The following is an 18912-nucleotide window of genomic DNA, read 5'->3' as shown; positions in this document are numbered from 1 at the left end:
TGGCCCTGGCCCCGGCCCTCGCCCTGGCTCGGCGGAGCGGCCTCTGCCCCGGCCCCGCCGCCGGGCCCGGCTTTCAGGGCGGCGGCCCCGCCCCGGGGGCGGCCCCACGGGGGTCGCGGGGGGAAGTCTCCCCTTTCCGGGGCTGGTCCCACCGCCCCCCGCCCGCCCGGATCCCTCTGGGGTGCGCTCGGCACGGGGAGCGGCAGGACGGAGCTCAGCCGTCGGGGCTGGAGCAGCCCGAGCCCGCGGCCTCGGAGGAGCCGTGCGCCGCTTGCAAGCGACCTTGGAAGTCTCAACCCCTCCCCAACGAAGGCAGAAGCGATGGAGGGAAATGTGAGGCTTCAGAGAAGCAGTGGAGCTCAAGGGGAGAAAAGGGAGTTTTCTAAAGCTTGTAACTCTGCTCCTCGGTTTGTGAAAGCAGAGCAGAGTTCTCTCACCTTCTCATTCCTCACAGCCATCGGGAGGGTATCCCTCACCGGAATGAAAAGCCAGAGGAGGAACACGGACAGAAACCTGCATCGTCTACTTCCTATAATACTAGAAACCGTGGGGTTTAAGGTCTCTGTGCTGATAGAGCATTATATTCATGACAGCCCTGCTTGGTATTAGATTTGATTTGAATGTCACTTGTGTATTTACCTGCACTGATTTCAGGCACCTGGCATGGAGCTGATCTCCACGTGTGCTCCCAGAATCATTATTATCTCCTTTGAGACCCTTACAGACAGTTTTTTCTAGATTGCCTTTGATTCAATATATACATATTTCAATTTTATTCACATGATTGCTCACAGAGGCTCTCAGAAGCAGCACAAAAGGTGTTTAAAAAGTATTTAATATACACCCTGAGAAAGTTCCTATTTGATTTGAGGAAAAAACCAAAAAACCTCACAAAAATAACAACAACAACAACAACAACAAACCACCAAACCAAAAAAAAAAACCCCAAAACTGTGAAGAACTCAGTTGTGTTTTACTCAGGAAATTCTTTCAGGGATATCCCAATGTAGATCACATAGCAATGTCCAGCTTTTCCAGTGTGCAAAAAAAAAAAGGAGATGCTGTAAAGCTGATGTGTCTAAACAGCAGCGTGGGAGCATCCCAGTACAGAGATTGTACTGAGCCTTGGCCTTGGGATGACCTTTGGACCTTGGAAAAATTATAATCAAGATCTTGATGCAACAGCAAGGCCACAAGCACTCCCTGACTGTGCTCAGATGGGGAACCCCAGCATGGGAGAGAAGACCTCATTAGGTAATGATATGAAAAAGCCTAGATTTTTAGGGAACACCTGCCCAAGTCCCTTGCAGGCAACACCAGAGTCACCCCACAGGTTTCTCTAACATCTGTCCTTGCCTCATTGCCAAAAGTCAGGCCTCACCTCAAGTTGAGGGCTCCCTCATGGAACCCCTCCTTCAGTCTCTTCTTCCCCATGTTTCCCACCATGGCTCCCCGGCAGTGGTGGCCTCATGTGCCTCATGGGAGCTGCCTGATCTCCTGTGGGCGATGAAGTCAGCTGGCACTCCTCCATGGCATGAAGGTCACTTTTTGGCCCCATCTCTCTTCCAAGGATCCAAAGCCCATCTGCCCCAGACAGGGAGCAGACTGATCCAGGTTTTTAGGAAAGAGACATTCATCAGTTTCTTACATGGTTTGCAACCTGGCTTTGGAAACCAACACATGGCTGATAACCCACAAGGTCCTGGGGGATAATGATCATGGTAACTGGTTTCTTACTAAAAAGTATCTTACTAAAAAGTATCTGTAACAAAACTAACTTAAGAGGAAATACTACCTGTGTTTTGAAATATTTTGCAAGTGAAAGCACCCTGCCATTAGCCAGGGATGGAGACAGTGAGATTTTATGATATTGGATGCGGAGCTCAAGACATTAAGAAGAGCTTCTCACAGGTGGTTATCCCCCATGCTCTAACAGGAGGAAGAGCAGGCAAGAAGTGACACCTTGATTAAATTACCTGTATTTGTCCAGCATCTCACACATCTCCAGTGAAACCAGGTCCAGTTTGGAGAGAAAAAAGGACTTTCAAGCTTAAAGGGCTCTCACAAGAGCTCACTGTTACCAGTACATGAGGATGTGGATGATACTTGTCCATCCATCTGAGGATCCTTGTCATACCAGGCACTCTCAGTGCTGCCAGAGAGAAATTTTGATTTCACACAGCAGCATACCTGCAAGGGAGGAAAAAGGAGCAGAGATGATGGATTCCTCTTCTGTTTGCACCAGCTAAGCCTTTGCTTTCCCCACAAAATCCTCTACTGCAATACCCTATAGATACAGGGGGCACCCCATAGATACACAGCTTAGCTGCTCTGCCCTGCCTCCAGTATTGCACAAAATTTATCTCAAAGTGACTGGAACCAGGTAAATCCCAGCCTGCAGAGATGTGGCCATCCTGCTGCAAGCCTAAAATGTGTTCAGCTTCTCCAGTTTCCATAGGTGACTCAGTGAAGTCTGAATGAGAAGAAAAACAAACAACAAAAAACAGCTCAGAACAATTTTTATTCATCCAGTTGGACTTTCTGTGGAACACTGTAAATTTGAGGAGCATATTAAACTCTGGACCTATTGGCATTAGTTTTAAAGCAACACACTGAAGATAGCTGCTGTGTGTGCACCTCATGTACCAAACTCAGCAACCACTCTGCCTTGGTTTATTTCCTCAGAGGGATAAATAAGAGTTAGAGGTAGGCAGTATTTTAAAAAGTAATGAACACTTTTGATTTGTGACTTTGGCTTCAGCTTTGCGCTGTGCAATAAAGTTCAAGGCTGAAGAGCTCAAATCTGTGTTTCGAAAAGCTTAAAAAAAAAAAAAAAAAAAAAAAAAAAGGTGCAAGTGTATTCACCCCAACCAGAGATGCACTTGGCTCTTAAATTGTTGTACTTCAGTAGGTCCCTTGAGGGCGGAAGCATTTGCACAACCATTGCCTAGTCTTGCTGTGGGTCAAGGAACCCTCCAGCTGAGGGCACCAGCAATGCTGTTTTATTTAACTGATATTGGTAATAAATTAATAAATGGCAATTATTGCCAAGTAAAGAGCAAAATAAGGAGTTCATGGCCAAACCCCATCCTTGGCTAGCTTTGTAGAAAGGCTTAATCAGGCAACTGTAAATGAGAAAACATGGATAAAAGTGCAGATGGCTGATCTGGGGGAAAAAAAAAAAAAAGAAAAAAAAAAAGAAAAAAAAAAAGAAAAAAAAAAAAAAAAAAAAAAAAGGGCAGCTGACAAATGCCTCATTCTTTGAGCCAGATTCAAAGTATTGATGAGAAATGGAACATTTGGGTTTCCATGAATAGACTAGAGAACAAAAAATCAAACCAAATATTTGGATTTGTGGTATGACTTTTCTCCTCGCCTTTACAGAAGAAAATTCCAAATACATGCAGGCACAGTTAAATGGAAATAATTTTCCTCATCAAATGTCTCCAGCTTCCCTCAGCTTTGCACTAACCAGAGACACTGATGAAGCCAACAGCAGCCATCAATCAGCATTTCATCCTTCACTGAGAAGGAGTTCCACAGGTGGCATGTGTCCTGCAGACAGCCCCAGCCCGGATCCTCGGTGTGCCCCGTTTTCCCCAGACCCTGATTTGTATCAGGGCAGTAGGAGGTGGGTGTGCTGGCTGGGCTGCTGTGCACAGCTGGGGCTGCTGAGGGTGGGGATGATGTGCTCTTGCCCAGCAAGGGGTCTGTGAGCATCCCAGCAAAGGAAAATATTGCAGAAGCAAACTGAAAGGAAATTGAAATGGAAATATTACAGTCAGTGAAGCCCCCTACCATTTCTTAGAAATCAAGTCAGAGATGAAGCTGTCTGTTGCAGAAAAGAAACAGACTTCTTTCCAACCCACCCTAAGATGGGTACAAGCTGCTTATTAGCAGTAGACCCCCACCACAAGAATGCCCTTCTCCTGCCCCTCTTCCATACTGCTCCATCCCTCTGCCTGGCAAATTCCACATTCCTGTGCTGGGCTAGATTCTGGATCCATCTTTCTGGCTCAGGTGGTGCAGCGTGTTTGGGCTCAGGGTGCCAAGAAGTGCAATGACAGTTCAGGTCAGGTACTGATGGATGTGGTGTGACACAAGGACGACCATCCCACAGACGTTTCCATCCACAGATTCCTATCAAGGCCAAGTTTCTTCAGCCTTCCCAGCCAGCCCTCCAAGCTGTGAGGCTTCAGTCCTCTGTCATCTTCTTCATTTTGGACCAGCAATGGGATCCCTTGAGTGTTATAAGGAAACAGAAAACCTCCTCCCACAAGGATTCCACTGAAATGAGGGGTCAGGACTCAGGCCATCAGGAGAGGTCTGAGATTTCCCAAAAGGAAAGCTGATATTTCCCCCAGTTACATGCTGCTCAATGCTACCCAGGGACTGCAGTCTCAGTTACGGGTCATGACTTTCATTATTTCAGTCTCTGGCTAGAATTTAATGTTGTCCAAATAAAGCCCGAGCTGTACAGCCTCCACAGCACTTTTCTCTACCGTCTGCTGGGTCTTACCCGTCTAAGCAAACGGGAAGGGAAGGAGGCATTCCTGGAATGATGCTAAACAGAGATTACAGAGTTAACTTGACTCCTCTGTTCAGTGAAACCAAATTGGATTTGCCAAGCTAGCAGACCCTCTCCTGCCTTCCCTGGCTGGTATCAATCTAATTAAATACTCTTTCTCCCATGCAGCTTTTTTCTTCTCAGTTCAACTTACTGGAAAAGTGGAAAAAACAGGCTCTGAAGGATTGGATTTGGGGTCAGCTGGCAGAATTCATCATAAGCTGCCAAAGCAGCATCAGCAGCATCAGAGAGGCACCAGAGCAAAAAACCTCAACACATGGCTGGGAGGGAACACGGCAGCATATCTGCTTTTCCATGCAGACTTCCCAAACACAGGCACTTGGAATCTGCATGTGAAAAACCCCTAGGACAGCTGATGTAGGGGTGTCAAAGGCAGAGCAGCTTTCTAATTGGGAAGAGACTCTATGTGAAGAAGCCTCTTCAGTTTGCTGTGGGATACAGCATAAGAAATTAAGTTCTGTAATAACAGATCCCTCATAATGACACCATCTTCTGTGCAGAGACTCACAGATTGTTTTCTCTCTACTCAAAAATACAGGGTCTCACTCTTCAGCTTCTTCGTGCTGATGAGCATCGTCACTCTCATAGCAATTTCTCTTTGGTACTTGGCATGGAGGGATTTTGCACCCCCAGAACACTCGCAGTCCTCACCCCTTCAGGATCTCCCTCATGCAGCAGGAGCAACCACAGGTGAGAGGGCCCAGGGAGGGGCAGAGGGGGCATCCTGGCCCTGGTTCCTGCCCAAGCAAGTGCCTCATCCTGAGGACCACCTTGTCCCTGGCTGCTGATTGAGAACCAACAGCTTTGTCCTGGATTCAGAGGGAAAAGGAGTTTTATCAGGAGCTCAGCCACTGCCCTACACCAGCCTTTCTCCATCAGCTGGGACTTCTCCTCTCCTCACCACATGTGACCCTGGAACCTCTAGGGCAACTCACAATCCCAAGTGGCACTTGGATGCAGCCCCCCACTAGGCTGCTTTCTAGTGACTTGCCATCAGCTTTTACACTATTTGATTTGTTTCCCTGCCCTGCAGATCACCCTGGGGCCTCACTTCTGCATTTCTTCACCTGTTCCCATGCCTGCTCCCCAGGTCTCTGAATCCACAAACTCTGTGCAGCTATGAAAAACTGCCCTCCAGAGCTGGAGAAATCTCCATTTCAGGAAGGGAAAAGAAGACTTCCATGTGCAATGATAAGAGCAGCATTTTAAGCTGCCAGTCACTGGCAGTGCCTGCTGAAACAAGGTGCCATCACAGCCTTAGGAGCTCCAGCACTGTCTGGTGAAGCTGATTGCTCTAAACTAAAAACCAGCGCACTCCCCTCTGACCCCTGGAGAAGACAACCCAGCTGCTGTGAAGTCCTGCCCTGCCCGTGGTCTGGAGGCTTTGGAAATGTTGGGCACTAGTGGAGGATGGCTCAGATGGCTCCAAAGGCTCTTGCTGTGGTGCTGGTGAGAGGTCCCTGTTGGGAGGAGGCATGAGGAACTGCAGGAGGGTGGGCACAGAGATGAATAGGAAAGCTGTGAAGGTGCCTGGCAGATCTTCCCATGATCCCTTATTTCTGGGATGAGGAGCTCTTACATTAGAAGGAAAGAGAAGGCTGGCACCATGTGTTTATGTTGCAATTTTCATCCTCCCCATTTTCTAAGGGTGGGGAAAGACTGCTCTGCTTTCCTGATCAGCAGGAGACAGGCATTAAATTATAATGTTTACTTAACTTGCGCTGTCTGTTACTTCTCTGGCTCATGGCTCCATGAGAAACAAAGGACAGTGTTTCTACCTGAAAAGCTCCCCAAGCTTCAGCACAAGCAGAGGATAATCTCCATAGGTGGGATTCAGGCACAACCCACCCAGTATTAGCATCCCTAGGCATGGGGAAAGCAGCACAGCTCTCATGAATTTCAGGCAGGAGAGAAGAGCCTTCTGCTATTTTCCCAAAAATTACTTTCACTACCTTTTTTTTTGTGTGTGTTTGTAATAGGAAAGAGAAATCATCTCCCCATTAATCAATTAATAAGCAGTGGTGACGAGAAGGCCGTGCTGGTGGCAGCTCTGAGCTAAGTGTGGTGGGTTGCACAGATTTGTGACTAATGGACCACATTAATTCCCAAATTGTCTCAGCCTGGATGGCTGGCTCTGGCAGAGGGGGAAGATTTAGGATGATTGCAATTCCCATCTTAGGAAGCAGCTATTTACTGTTGTTACTGCACATCAGGGAATACTTTAAAAAGCTCAAAATCTATCCAGTCAGATTTTAACCTCCTTTAGCAGGGAGTGGGAAGCAGGTCCTGCAGCTGTGGTACAGAGCTGTCTGAGTTCACACTGGAGCCTGGCACCCAGCCACAGCCATTCTTCAGTGCCTCTCGGGGGGTAGGTGCTTCCACTATGTACATCAGAGATGAAATTCCTTGGCAGCAAAACCTGAAAATCAAATTTAAGAGCAGAAAGGAGCAGAGCAGCTTCCTCCAGGAGAGCTTATTGCCCCGTTTCTATGGGTGGATCAGGCAGGTGTAGCTCTGAACAGAGTTGCTCCTGTTAAGACCCCTTCCAGGGCAGCATTTTGAACTGGGTGACCAGGACTGCTGGCACTTCCCTCTTGTTTGCTCACACAGAACATACACATGCTTATGTGCATGGGGGGAAGCAGAGGGCCTCGCTGTCACCTCAGCTGCTGCTGACCCTTTGCTGTCACCCCTAAATACGGTGAAGGCAACTGCTCTCTTGTCTGACAGCAGCCACGGCCCAGGGGCCAAGCCACAGTGTCACATGTAACCCCAGCTGGAGCCTCTGAGCCCTTTCTGTGTGACCAGACTGCACAGCACAGCACCGTGGAGATGCCAGCAGCGTGCCTGGGAAGCCACCTCTTCTCCCATGCCAACTCCGCTTCCACCGCTGCCAGCACAGCTGGAGGTGCCCAGGCAGCACCAGTATGTGACAGGAAGGAACATGGAGCATTGGTGATACTCAAAGATATTATGAATGTCCTGGGAGAACAAGTTAGCAACCTTTTCATTCAGTGGTACCTCTACCTGATCTCTCTTCAGTCTCCCAGGAACTCCAGGGACACTTGCCACTGGGCATCACAGGAGGCCACCCACAGAGCAGCTCAGGCAGCAGGAAGAAAGGAGAAATGAGGGTTCTGCCAGCTATGCACCTGCTTGGGGGACCCACAGCTCATGGAAAGGCAGCACCTTCCCTGCTCTGCAAGGATCCCCCCAAACCTCCCAACTTGGCTTGGCACCAGGGGACAGTGGTTATTCTTTCCCTGAAACACACTGGCCTCTATGAGCTCAAGATACTGAAAATAAAAGTCATTATTTCTTAAATGCAGAAGAGGTACAAGAGGGGTGCCTTAGATACAACATGAACTCTTTTCAGTCAGGCTGATACTGATGGGCATACCAGGCAGATAGTAAAGAAATGAAAACCATCACTCTTCCCCACCCCCAAAGCCACACACACAAAAAGCCAAGCCCCAGGTCTTCAAGAGCTATCACTAGCACTCCCTCAAAGTTGTTTCCCCACCACTCAGCCTGCCCACAACACACTGGTGGCTGGAATAAAGAATGGAATGGCTTCCCATAACTAATATGGAAAAATATTGATGTCTAATGAAATCCTTATACTCCAGCAAACAAATGTTACAGCACTAAAGCTTTTCTTCTTCTAAACAGCACAAACTCATGCTTTGTTTACAGCATTTGAAAAAACATCCCTTTTGGTGTACTGATACCAGGGTGATGAACACACACTACTGCCGTGGTTTCTCACACCAGGACCAGAAGAGTATCTCAGATGACTGATGGTAAGAACATCAGCATCAATCCTGAAAACTGCTCTGGAAGTTAGACTGCTTTAATTTTTTGTCTTGATACCGCAATTCTTGCTGTTTGTTTTTTTAAATTCACAAAACCAATAACTAGGGCAACCCTTCTTGCATACTTACGCTTCTCAGACAGTTGTCTTTTCTATGTCCTATAGTAATAAAACCTGCAATTTATTTATGAATAAATTGATTTTCATTTATAATACAGGTATTTCAAGCTTTCCTTTGCAATTTGTCTTTTGTTTTTGCTGATGGCAAATAAATCAAAAGTACATATGTGAATAAGAAGACTCTTCCTTAATAATTTTAGATAAATGCATAATTTCAACTCAGGGCAAACCCCAAGAAGGAACTCCCAGCCCTCAGGACGTCTTTCCCACCACCTTGTAGCCTACTTTAGAGAAACTCCTACCAAGTGCTTCTAAGATGTTTTGTTTTGACTTAGAAGCCCTCTATAGTCCAATAGGAGAAGTGGCAACGGCAGGCATGTACACAGGGATCAGACAGAAGGTCGTCAGACAGGCAGGTATCTGAGCACTTCTGTCCAGTCAAGAAGCCACAGAAGGGCCAGAGAAATTGCTTTTAGGAGAGAGTTACCAAACCAATTTTATTCTGTCCTATTGGACCAAAATTGAGAATTTAGATAGCAAAGGCTACTTTGCTGAAGATTCCAAAGGAGGAGAATAGTAAAGAGATCTTCCTTTAGCAGTTTTATGATGTGTATGTGTCCCTTTCAGCTGGAGCAGGCACTTTACTAGAAGCAGAGAAATTATACAGGTTTTGTCTCAACTGCACACTTTTCCCACCTGACCCAATGTCAGCATTCAAAGATCAGAGACCATCAGACCACAAACAGTGCTGCAAAAACAAAGACTAGTATTTCAGTTGTAAAATCATTTTTTATTGTTACAAATATACATATGAATAAAATCCCTTCAACCTGTAATGTAAGCGGGTAGCCGTGAAATTTGCATCCCCTCCCTCAAAAGCTGAAATGTTTTTACAGATGTCGAACTATGTTTCTCATAGAATTACACATTGAAAGGAAGCTAATATGCAGACAGAACTGAGGAAGGCCTCCAGAAAACACCAATATTAATAAAATTTCAACTGCCCTCATTCCAATCAACTATATACATTAATATACGAATGTGGAAGCATACCATGGTTATACGTGGTCCAAATCCTTCTCTGTTGTGCTTTCTGACGGTACACAAATGTAAGCGTTGGAGCTTTATGTACAGTAGGAGAACAGGAAGAAAGAAGCTCCCTATGGGAGAATGTAAAAACCATACCCAAGCATTTAATATATATAATCTATACAAATTATTTTATTAGTGTGCTCTTTTAATATAATTACAATGTGCAATTGCATACCGCAAGAATATATTTATAGGTAAGTCACGTGCAGATCCGACACATTTACATTCAGCAGTACAACACATTACCTGCTGTACAGTGTATTAGTGTAAGACAGTGTCCAGTTAATTTGCTTTGCTTTCTAAATGCCCTAATGCAGGGCACTCTTTGTAGCTGCTTCAGAGAAATTCAAGTAGAATACATGAAAGAATAGCTGGCTTTAGGCAAAGGCATGGAAACGAATGCCTGCACTGTACAGACCAGAAATGAAGGACCGAATCAATGCCAGGTGTACTGTAAATCACGATTGGAAGATCAGGTTTTCTGCATGGAAATGTACCTGTGGTGAAAGAGCAGCTGACTAAAAGGGCTGTTGATTGCTGAACCCCGATTGTTACAAAAAGCTCTTGCGCTACAAAGCACTTGTACTGATTGCTAAACAAAAATAAAATCTTTATCTGCTTCTTCTCCAGAGTCACTGGACTTGCTTCCCTGATGGCCGTCTTTACTTAAGGACCTCTGCTTCAGTTCCTGGAACTCATGAGACTGCTGCCCAGGGCTTCTTTTTGCAGCTGCAAAAAACAGAAATAGGACTTACCAATGATTGCATAAGAGAAAGGAAGAAGAAAGAAAAAATAACAATAAAAAAGTTAGGGAGCTGCTCCTGATCCCACTGAGTTAATTTGCACCAGTAGGAGTAACATAGGCCCATTAATTCTTCAAGCTAGAAAAAGGTGAGAAGAGAGAGTTTGAGCAAGCTTTATTCCGCTGTTGGTTGGCAAGCAGGCAAACCTGAAACGTGACACTTAGTATTTCACTGTGACATGGATAAACATTACAGTTACAAATAGCCTGGAGATTTTCTTCTCATCACACCACTTCCAAACCAGAACAGCATTCTTTTTTCCAGCTGGGATGGATCTCAGACAGTGCACTCCCGACTGCTCAGGTGGATGTGCCTGCTGGGCACCCCTCAGACCAGTGATGCCCATCTCAGGCAGGCCTGTCTCCCTAGCAGGACACATCTGTGTTCTGCTTTTTGACTCAGCAGCTTTGATCAGGACAGCATCCAAGGTTACCCAAACTGCTCCTCCCTGCCCCACTACACTGCCAGGTCCCAATGTCCTCCCTGTCCCCTGGTAGGAAGGACACCGATGGCTCTGAGCCCAACCATCATCTCTTCCAGATGAGACCATGTGCTCTGCACCTTGTTGTGCTCGGCAGTGGGGAAAGCAGAAGGCCATATCCACTTCCCACAATCGAAATGCAGACAGTACCCATTTTGTTCACCCAGCACTCTAAAATCTCCATGAAGCCAGGGCTTTCTCCAAACCTATCAACTTCAAAATAAATTGGAAAAGAAGGTTGTAAAACCTTGTTGAGACTCCTGATCTGATCAACGGCCTACAACTGCTGTGGTAACAAGACGGCTATACACATCAACCAGGGTGACCTTACACAAGGACTGATAGCATTACAAACCTCAGACTTCAAGAGAAACTTCAAACACACAGCGGCCCTTACCTGTGACCTTGCTGCAGGTCACCTCACTTCACTCCCACAAAATTAAATGCTGCCATTACAAGACCTCCTTTGCTCCACCATTTTGGGTAGAGATGGTTGGCTTTGGTTCACGCTGATCCTTGTTCCTCACCACTTTCGTGAATCCTTCTCCCCACAAGGCAGCAGGAGCTGCTGTGGCCATGCAGCACCACCTCTCCTTCCCCATGTGCACTCAGGTGCAGCCTCACCACTGCAAGGGACCTGCCCTGTCACCAGCACGCAGCAGCAGCGTGCCACTGACCATCTCTGTGGCCATTTCTAAGTGTGGCAGGCTGTGCTACAGGCTGCCAGGAATGTGGGAAGCGCAGAGAGGGATCCCAAGGCAGGCAAATTGTTCTCTTGAGCCCAAAATACCTGTTTTCTCATTTGTGCTCGCCAAAATATGTGAGGAAATAGGGGCCAGCAGCTACACACTCCCTGCATTCTTATCCTGGCATTGCAAGTTGGGAAACAGGAAGGGATTTTGAGAAAGGTTTTTAAAGCCATTTCATAGAATTGGAGAGGATTATCCTGTAAAAAAATATTCAGGCATTTCTACCTCACAAAACACCACTGCTTTCAAAGAAATAGGTGCCTGGAAATTTTTTGAGTCATCCTTGACGTTGGTACATCCTAATAATTACTTGGCCTTTGTCTGGCCTTCAGTGACTGTTCAAACAAAACCCAAAACACAACCTGCAGCAGCCATTTTAGCTTATGGCCTGATAAATATAGGCAAGCAGTTTGCCTTGTAAATGACTGAAAGATGTATCAGGCTTTTAAGTCCACATAGTGCAAGCAGGCTTCTTCCAAAAGAGCTTACCCTTGCCTCGAAGAAATCGTACACAGGTGACCTGCAGCAGGATCTCAGCTTGCAAAACTTACTTTGTCAGAGAGGTATCTCAGAATGAACTTAAATATAATAATTTGATTATGATAGGGAGGGGAGATTCCCAATTTGGATGGACTAAGTTGGGTTCTACAATACAAAAAGGATAAATTTTGGGCTGAGGAAGGGTTATGTGATGTCTTATAAACAGAAAAACTGTGGGTAAACGGAATTGCATGAGGTGTTGAAATACGCAATTACAATACTTTAGAAAAAAAGTAATTTTGAACAACTGTTTAAACCAACCAGTTAAAAGACACAGAGAAATATGTAAACATGTACCATTTGAGAACAGGAGCTTTTCTATTTTAAAAGCACATAAAGAAAACGAACATTTTTGTAGCCTACTAAATGAGCTCACTGTGAGTCAAAGCTGCTCCTTTGACTAACAGTGCTGGTCTTGAGTTCTTTAGGTGGTGTTTTCGTCTGCTTTTGCAACTGAAAAATCAAAGTAACAATAAATAATCCGATTTACCCAGTTCTCAAATGGTTTTGTGAGTGATGCACTGAAACTGGCACTAACAATATTCAAGCTGAAATGTTTTTTGAAACACTAAAGTGCATGATCTTAGAAATTACCGGTGTGCAAGCACAGCAAGCTGCAGCCAGCCTACCTGCAGCATGCCAGCGTTGCACTGAGCAGTCACAGATTGTAGTGAGTGCTCTTCTGCAGAGGGGCTGCATGTGCTAGATGGGACTGGTCACTGGAGTTGACACAAAGGAATAACGCACACACGTTTTATCTGCAAATTTTTTTCATGCCGTGTAAATCCCATGGGGACAGAGATATGATTAGAACCCCATGAGATTTTTACCTTTCTCATAATGTCAAATGACAAACCCACACCCTTCTGTGGCCTCTTTGCTATTACCGCTTCTTAACAATTGTTAGTGCCAGTTATCAAGCATCATCTTGATGAAAAATGGAAACTTCTAACCAGAAGTTGGCTGTGCCATCCTCTGCCCAAGCACATTAGCTTCCTCTTCTGCACTGGTAGAACACTGCCCCGGAGTGGTTTTCACGCTGCCTGATGGCTTGGCACAGTCAAGAGCTGCATCACTTTTTTGACAATCTCCTGTTTGCTCTAGCAAGGAAAAGGATTCATTTATACTCTGAAGCTGTTTTGTAGGCCCACGTACAGAAGGTAGTATGAAAAATTTCACTTATCCAACCCATTTAATCAATTATTCAGAGAGCAGTAATCAGTGTGCCAGTTGCACGTTTAGTCCAGATACCCTGGGGTGCTGGTAACTGCAGCCTGATCTTCCAGCCACACAGTGCAAAGAGGTGTATTTTCAGATTGTCCCATGAAGTACAGTTAAAATCATCAACATAAAGCAATTTTACAATCAAGTATCATCTAATTTGTAGCTTTATTTGACAGGAGATACGATTTTGTTATTAACTCAGACAGATTTGCAGAGATTTACCAGTTGCAGAAATAAATTGAACATGCTAGTCTGAAGAGAGGCAGAAAGCAAGGACAGAGGAATGGCTGAGTGAGGAAGTAGGAGAGTGATGAATCAAAAAGAAAACATGAAAAGGAGTAAAAATAAAATAAACAGAATTTACTCTTTCCCAAACAACTTTAGCAAAGCCCAGCAGCTCCTTAAGGACCTGGCACTAAACTATTATTCATAAAATATGTACAATACCATGTAGAGCCGAATATTCTGTCTTTGGCTAATTTGACTGGAGAGATTTACGGGAGCAAGGAGTAAGCACCCGACTCCTCTTGCTTTTGGCAATATGGATCATCTGAATGATGCCAGTGGGCTCTGCAGGCAGCACAACTTCTCAGTCTTCACAACCCAGCACTATGTATCTGCCTTAACTCGATTTTCCCCATTCCATCCTGTGAAAATCTGCTGTCAGAGTGTGAAAGGGCACAGCTTAAGTGTTGGGAATCACCTTAGATGTCTTTCTTGAGGAGAGACCAAGGAAGGAAGGCATCTCACCCCCGGATTTCAAACATCATCACTTGTGCCAACTAACACTCTGGTGAACAACGTTCCTGTGACGACTTCTCCATATACTCTATGCTGTCAGAGGAAGTTTTAGTTCTTCTAAGAGTCAACTCAGGGCATGAAAATGCAAAAGTAGAAATCCAATGTACAGAGAAAATCAGCAAAGAGAAGAGAGCAGCCTACTGTTGTGCATAAAAGATAAAAGGTACCAAGCCTTGCCCTGCACACAGAGACCATTGCCTGAGGACAGGGAGGCGAACTCAGTCAATGCAGAGACCCCACAGAAAGGAAAACAGAGCAGTGAGCTGGCTGCAAGGAACAAAGCTACGGCTGCCTCTCTGGAAATGGGCTGAACCACAGAGCTGCCTTTCACATTACTGTGACCAACATCAACCAGCATCTTAGTTCAGATCAAACCAACCGTAAATGTACACAACACATGAATCCCTTCATTGCTCAGTTACATTATTAATACCCAGAGATTAATTGTTTGTTTGATTTGATTAAAAGAAGATGGGTGGATGAGATGTTGAATAGGTGACCAGATATATTTTCCTTGCTTTTTTCACCTTCAAATGCATAACCCTCTTTCCTTCCAAGTGAAAACAAATCAGGAGACAACGACATATCAAATTTCACTAGAAGACACTAGGTTACACAAATACTCCTACCTTCTTGAGAAAATGATCTGACTGAGGGGCTGCTCTGACCATCCTTTTCTTTATCAGAAGGAACTTTCTTCAGCACTGGTGGAAGCAGGGCAACTTTTGGGGAGCTGGGGCCAGAGGGAGACTCTGGAGCATCCTCTGTGGAGTACCACAAACAAAAGGGTGAGAACAAAAAACTATCTACTGAAGCTCACAGAAACAATGCTATTTATGATGGGCCAAACCTCAACACAATACACAAACAAGAAACTGCCAGAATCTGTGGCAGAAAAAGAAAGATTCAGAAATTTATATTACAACAAGAGAACAAATTGTATGGACTTCAGTCAAAGAGAAGATCTCAATTTTAGCATTTTTCACGTGTGCTGCTATTGTAGGGCAAATAGAAATCTGGTGTGACCAAGTGATTTACCTGCAAGACATAAGCAGCAATTTGCAAAGAATAGCTGAAAAAAAAAAATGGTTGGATTTTTGGAAATATTTGTTCTAGTTATATTTTTATTGTCCTGAAACATAATTAACCGATCAACTTCGATGTCTTGCTTCACAGTTATAAGATCTAAAAGTGAACCAAGGAAACAAATTACATAAAAAAGCACTACAGAACTCTGTACTTCCATGAATAACTTCCCAGAGCATAACACAAGGGCATCCATAAAGACTTGCTAAAAAGAAAAAAATACTTCCATCTTCTGTGAGAAAATCAGTAACTTAAATTCAAATCCATAGTTTAAAACCATGTGGGTATCTTGTTTCTCTAAAAGAGCTGTTTTGTTTTTACTATCGACCAAAGAGCTGGCTTATTATGGGTAAGTATTAATTACTCCCTTGTGTAAAATCCACAGTATGCTCTCTCTGCAGGAAATAAGAGCTGGCAGAAACAGACAGCTCAGGTCTTTCTGACTGCCTATTTTACAGATTAAGCACCACTAAATAATCCATGCTTTCCTGTTGCATTCATCTTCATGAGCATCTTACCCAACATCCCTCACATCAATGACCATTTCTAAAATGGTCAATGAAATAAATGTAAATCCACCTAAAATCTGAAGGTGATTTTGTATGGGAACAAGATTCTGCCCACTGGAGTGCAGAGAGTAAGGAAAGCTCAAGTTTCACATCAAGAGCAGGGAGGAGACTGTAACAACCCTTTGACTCCTCATCCTTACCAGAAATTACATCATTTGAAGGTCAACAGTGATTATGGGAAAAGTCAAGAGGGCTGCAAGCTCATACAGATGGCCATGCTCATATATTTCACTCCCTGGCAGTTAATGAGCTGTATTTGCTGTAGATACTTGGGAAGTCTGTAACTGGCTTTTAATTCCCCTCAATTGCAGTGGCTGTACTTTGGGAAGAGGAGGTTGTGACACTGGCCTATTAAACAGCAGATAGACAAATGCATGGGAGATCTGCTGAAACATTTCCCACTACTGGAAACCTTAAGATAATAACTGGGCAGGAGGCAGTCTTGCAGGGTTATAAAAGTGCAGTTACAATAATTTTCAGTCAAAAGCAAAAAGAAATAAACAAAGGCTAAACAAGGAAAAAGTAAGACACAGTTTGTGCAAGATATTAAGAATAACAAGGACTTGCTTGAGGGACTAAGAGCAGCCTGCCACAAAAACCCCAAGCACTTTAGTATATACAGCCAGGTGTTCAGAGAAAACACATTTATTTTTGTCAGTACTACTACAACAGGGCTTTGATGCTGAAGTAGATTTCTGTTCTCACCTCTTCTGTGAAAGCAGGCTAACTCAAAACAGCTCTGCCAGTACTGCTTCTCACACTTTACTGTTGAGGATCACGGATTAAACCATTTTAATAAGTTTATTTAAATTAGGGCAAAATGAGGTGGAAAAGAAGGATGCAAGTCAAGAGAAATGCAATGAAGAACCTGTCCCTCTCCATTTAACTTCTGTTCAGGATGTGGCAATGGGTGTCTCCTCCATAGCACACACAAACAGCACCCAGAGCTGGGGATAACAACTGCCCAGAAGAGCTTCTCACCAGTACGAGAGGCAGAGCGTGGTTTCTGTGGCACTGTGGGTCGTCCTGCCAGGCTGGGCTTTGTTGACTGCAGTGGGGGCTTTGGACTAGTTGGTGTATTGGAAGAACTTCTTGCCTTTGCACCAGCTTCTGCCTTTGGTTCAGCTTTTGAATTTTTTTCTGATGATGCTGAGATGGATTCACTTTTATTCGATGCAAACCGACTCTCTGGAAGGGTCTGCTGTTGTTTAGGCACTGAAATAAATAAGACACATGAAATAAAGTCTGCTGCAGCACAGGAGGCTCTGTGCACAGGTATAGTGGTGTGGAAAATACCACCACAAGCTAACAGATGCACTGCTATGTGTAAGAGGATCCCTAATGTCTTATTCAAAATCACCGGAAGCAAAGCATCTAAACCTGCTATTTTTGACATGTGCTAAGATTTGTGATTCAATTGCCCAAGACAGCAATTGCATATCCCCCTTTTTAATATATTTGGTATGATAGCTAGCTGGACCTTATTCCTCCTTCACATTTCTAGGAGCAGATGGCACAGCCTACCTGCTGAGAAAACAGTGATGGATCAGTGGAAAAAGCAGCTCTCGACTGTTTTGTGTCTTTGCAGACAAAAGGCTGGGTTTCCAAGATCAACAGAGAAATCCTGGCCCAGAAAATAAATCCCAAGCGTGTGACCAGCAGGCTACGTCTTTTTATTTGTTGCCTTTAGCAAGCTCTAGGAGAAATTTTGACACTCAGCCCAGATCAAAGTATTCTTTATACAGTATTTTGATTTATCTAATAACACTGTACGTGGCTTACAGTTTCCACACATTTTTGAAAGTGGTCAGGTTTACCAACAAGTTGTTTATCCCAAACAAAGACCAAGGTATTTAGAGATCAATTTACAGTGACTTACAAGCAGTAAGTCAGTCCCATCTAGCCGTGCAAGCCGGTAGAAAGCCTGCTGGACTCCAGGTTGCTAACAAGCAAAAAGCCTGCCCTGCTTTCCTACCCTGCAGCTTTCAGGAGGTTAAAGGCTTATATCTAGCAGTTTCAATTATAATCTTGGAACCTGTATGTTAGCCTGGGACTTCCAACAGTTTTCACATCTTTGTTCTCAGAAGAGAATTACAGGCAAACCGAAGTGCAGGCTGGTAGCCTTGGGTACTTGGCAAAACCAAGTGTGCGCTCACAGATGCTGACCTGACCCACCTACCTGCTATTCCCATTCAGAAAGCCTACTGCACATGGAAGTGCTGAGCACAGACATTTTAATGGCAGTGGGAGTGTTTATACAGTTTGTTGCAAGCCAATCTCCAATATGTTTTTCCAGCCTATGTCGCTGTTTTCCACCCAGCTGGAGTTAAACCCTGGCTGAGCAGACAGCTGTGCGGCACACACAGATGAGAGTGAGTGCGTGACAGGGGCAGTTTGTGTCTGCACACGTGAAATACTTTCTTGCTGCAAGCGAAACAGCAGGACACCTGCGCACGTGTGGATACAAAAAAAGCAGGCAACATCCAGACACAAAGCGAGGAATAAACCCCCCCCCCAAACTTAGTCTCTTTCTGCACCACTAGATATAGTTCTCCTGTAACAACATTCGGCAATTTTCCATTAACTTTCTTTCTTGTCTTCCTGACCTCAGGCCTTCTAACATTATTAGAACACGGTAATTTAAAATAAATTAGCCCAAGCCAAAGCCAAACTGTAGTTGCAACAATGAAAAGGAGCCTTGGGGAGCTCTCAAGCAAGTGTGGTAAGGAAACAACTGACAGCTGGAGGCCAGAAGGAAGGGGCAAGCACAGTGCAGTGCGGTGGGGGTGAAATGTGTCATACACAGAGACAAAGACCAGAGAAAAGTTGAGGTCAGGAACCCCCAGCTACTCCAATGCCCAAAGTGCAGGCTATCCTTGCTCCTCTGACTTCAGTATGCTGTCATCAGGGGACACACACACAGTCCACAAGGTCCTCCTCAAAAGACAAGCAGGCTTTGAAAGCACTGATTTATAGATGATGGCATGCTTTGAATACTCTTTAAAAAAAAAGCTTTAGAAAGACATAAAGCTTCAAAATTGATAT

General features: G+C 44.7%; 1 protein-coding gene across 3 annotated transcripts in view; it reads right to left on the bottom strand.

The window, feature by feature from the left end:
* Window positions 1-9291: 9291 nt before the first annotated feature.
* Window positions 9292-18912, bottom strand: part of CARMIL1 (capping protein regulator and myosin 1 linker 1) — a 192961-nt gene continuing 183340 nt past the window's right edge. For 2 of the 3 annotated variants that reach the window (XM_040076283.2, XM_058419311.1), the window contains 4 exons: window positions 16849-17082; window positions 14842-14976; window positions 13141-13287; window positions 9292-10343 (listed from right to left, as the gene is read on the bottom strand). In XM_040076283.2, coding sequence (XP_039932217.1) covers window positions 10207-10343; window positions 13141-13287; window positions 14842-14976; window positions 16849-17082 — 653 coding nt within the window. In that variant the 3' untranslated portion in view covers window positions 9292-10206. The remainder of the gene's footprint in view (window positions 10344-13140; window positions 13288-14841; window positions 14977-16848; window positions 17083-18912) is intronic. The other variant, XM_040076419.2, reaches the window with a different exon arrangement.

Source organism: Hirundo rustica, chromosome 1 (assembly GCF_015227805.2).
Source record: "Hirundo rustica isolate bHirRus1 chromosome 1, bHirRus1.pri.v3, whole genome shotgun sequence".
In the NCBI taxonomy this organism is placed as follows: domain Eukaryota; kingdom Metazoa; phylum Chordata; class Aves; order Passeriformes; family Hirundinidae; genus Hirundo; species Hirundo rustica.
Note: the sequence above shows the minus strand (reverse complement) of the source record. Positions and strands in the feature narration are given on the sequence as shown.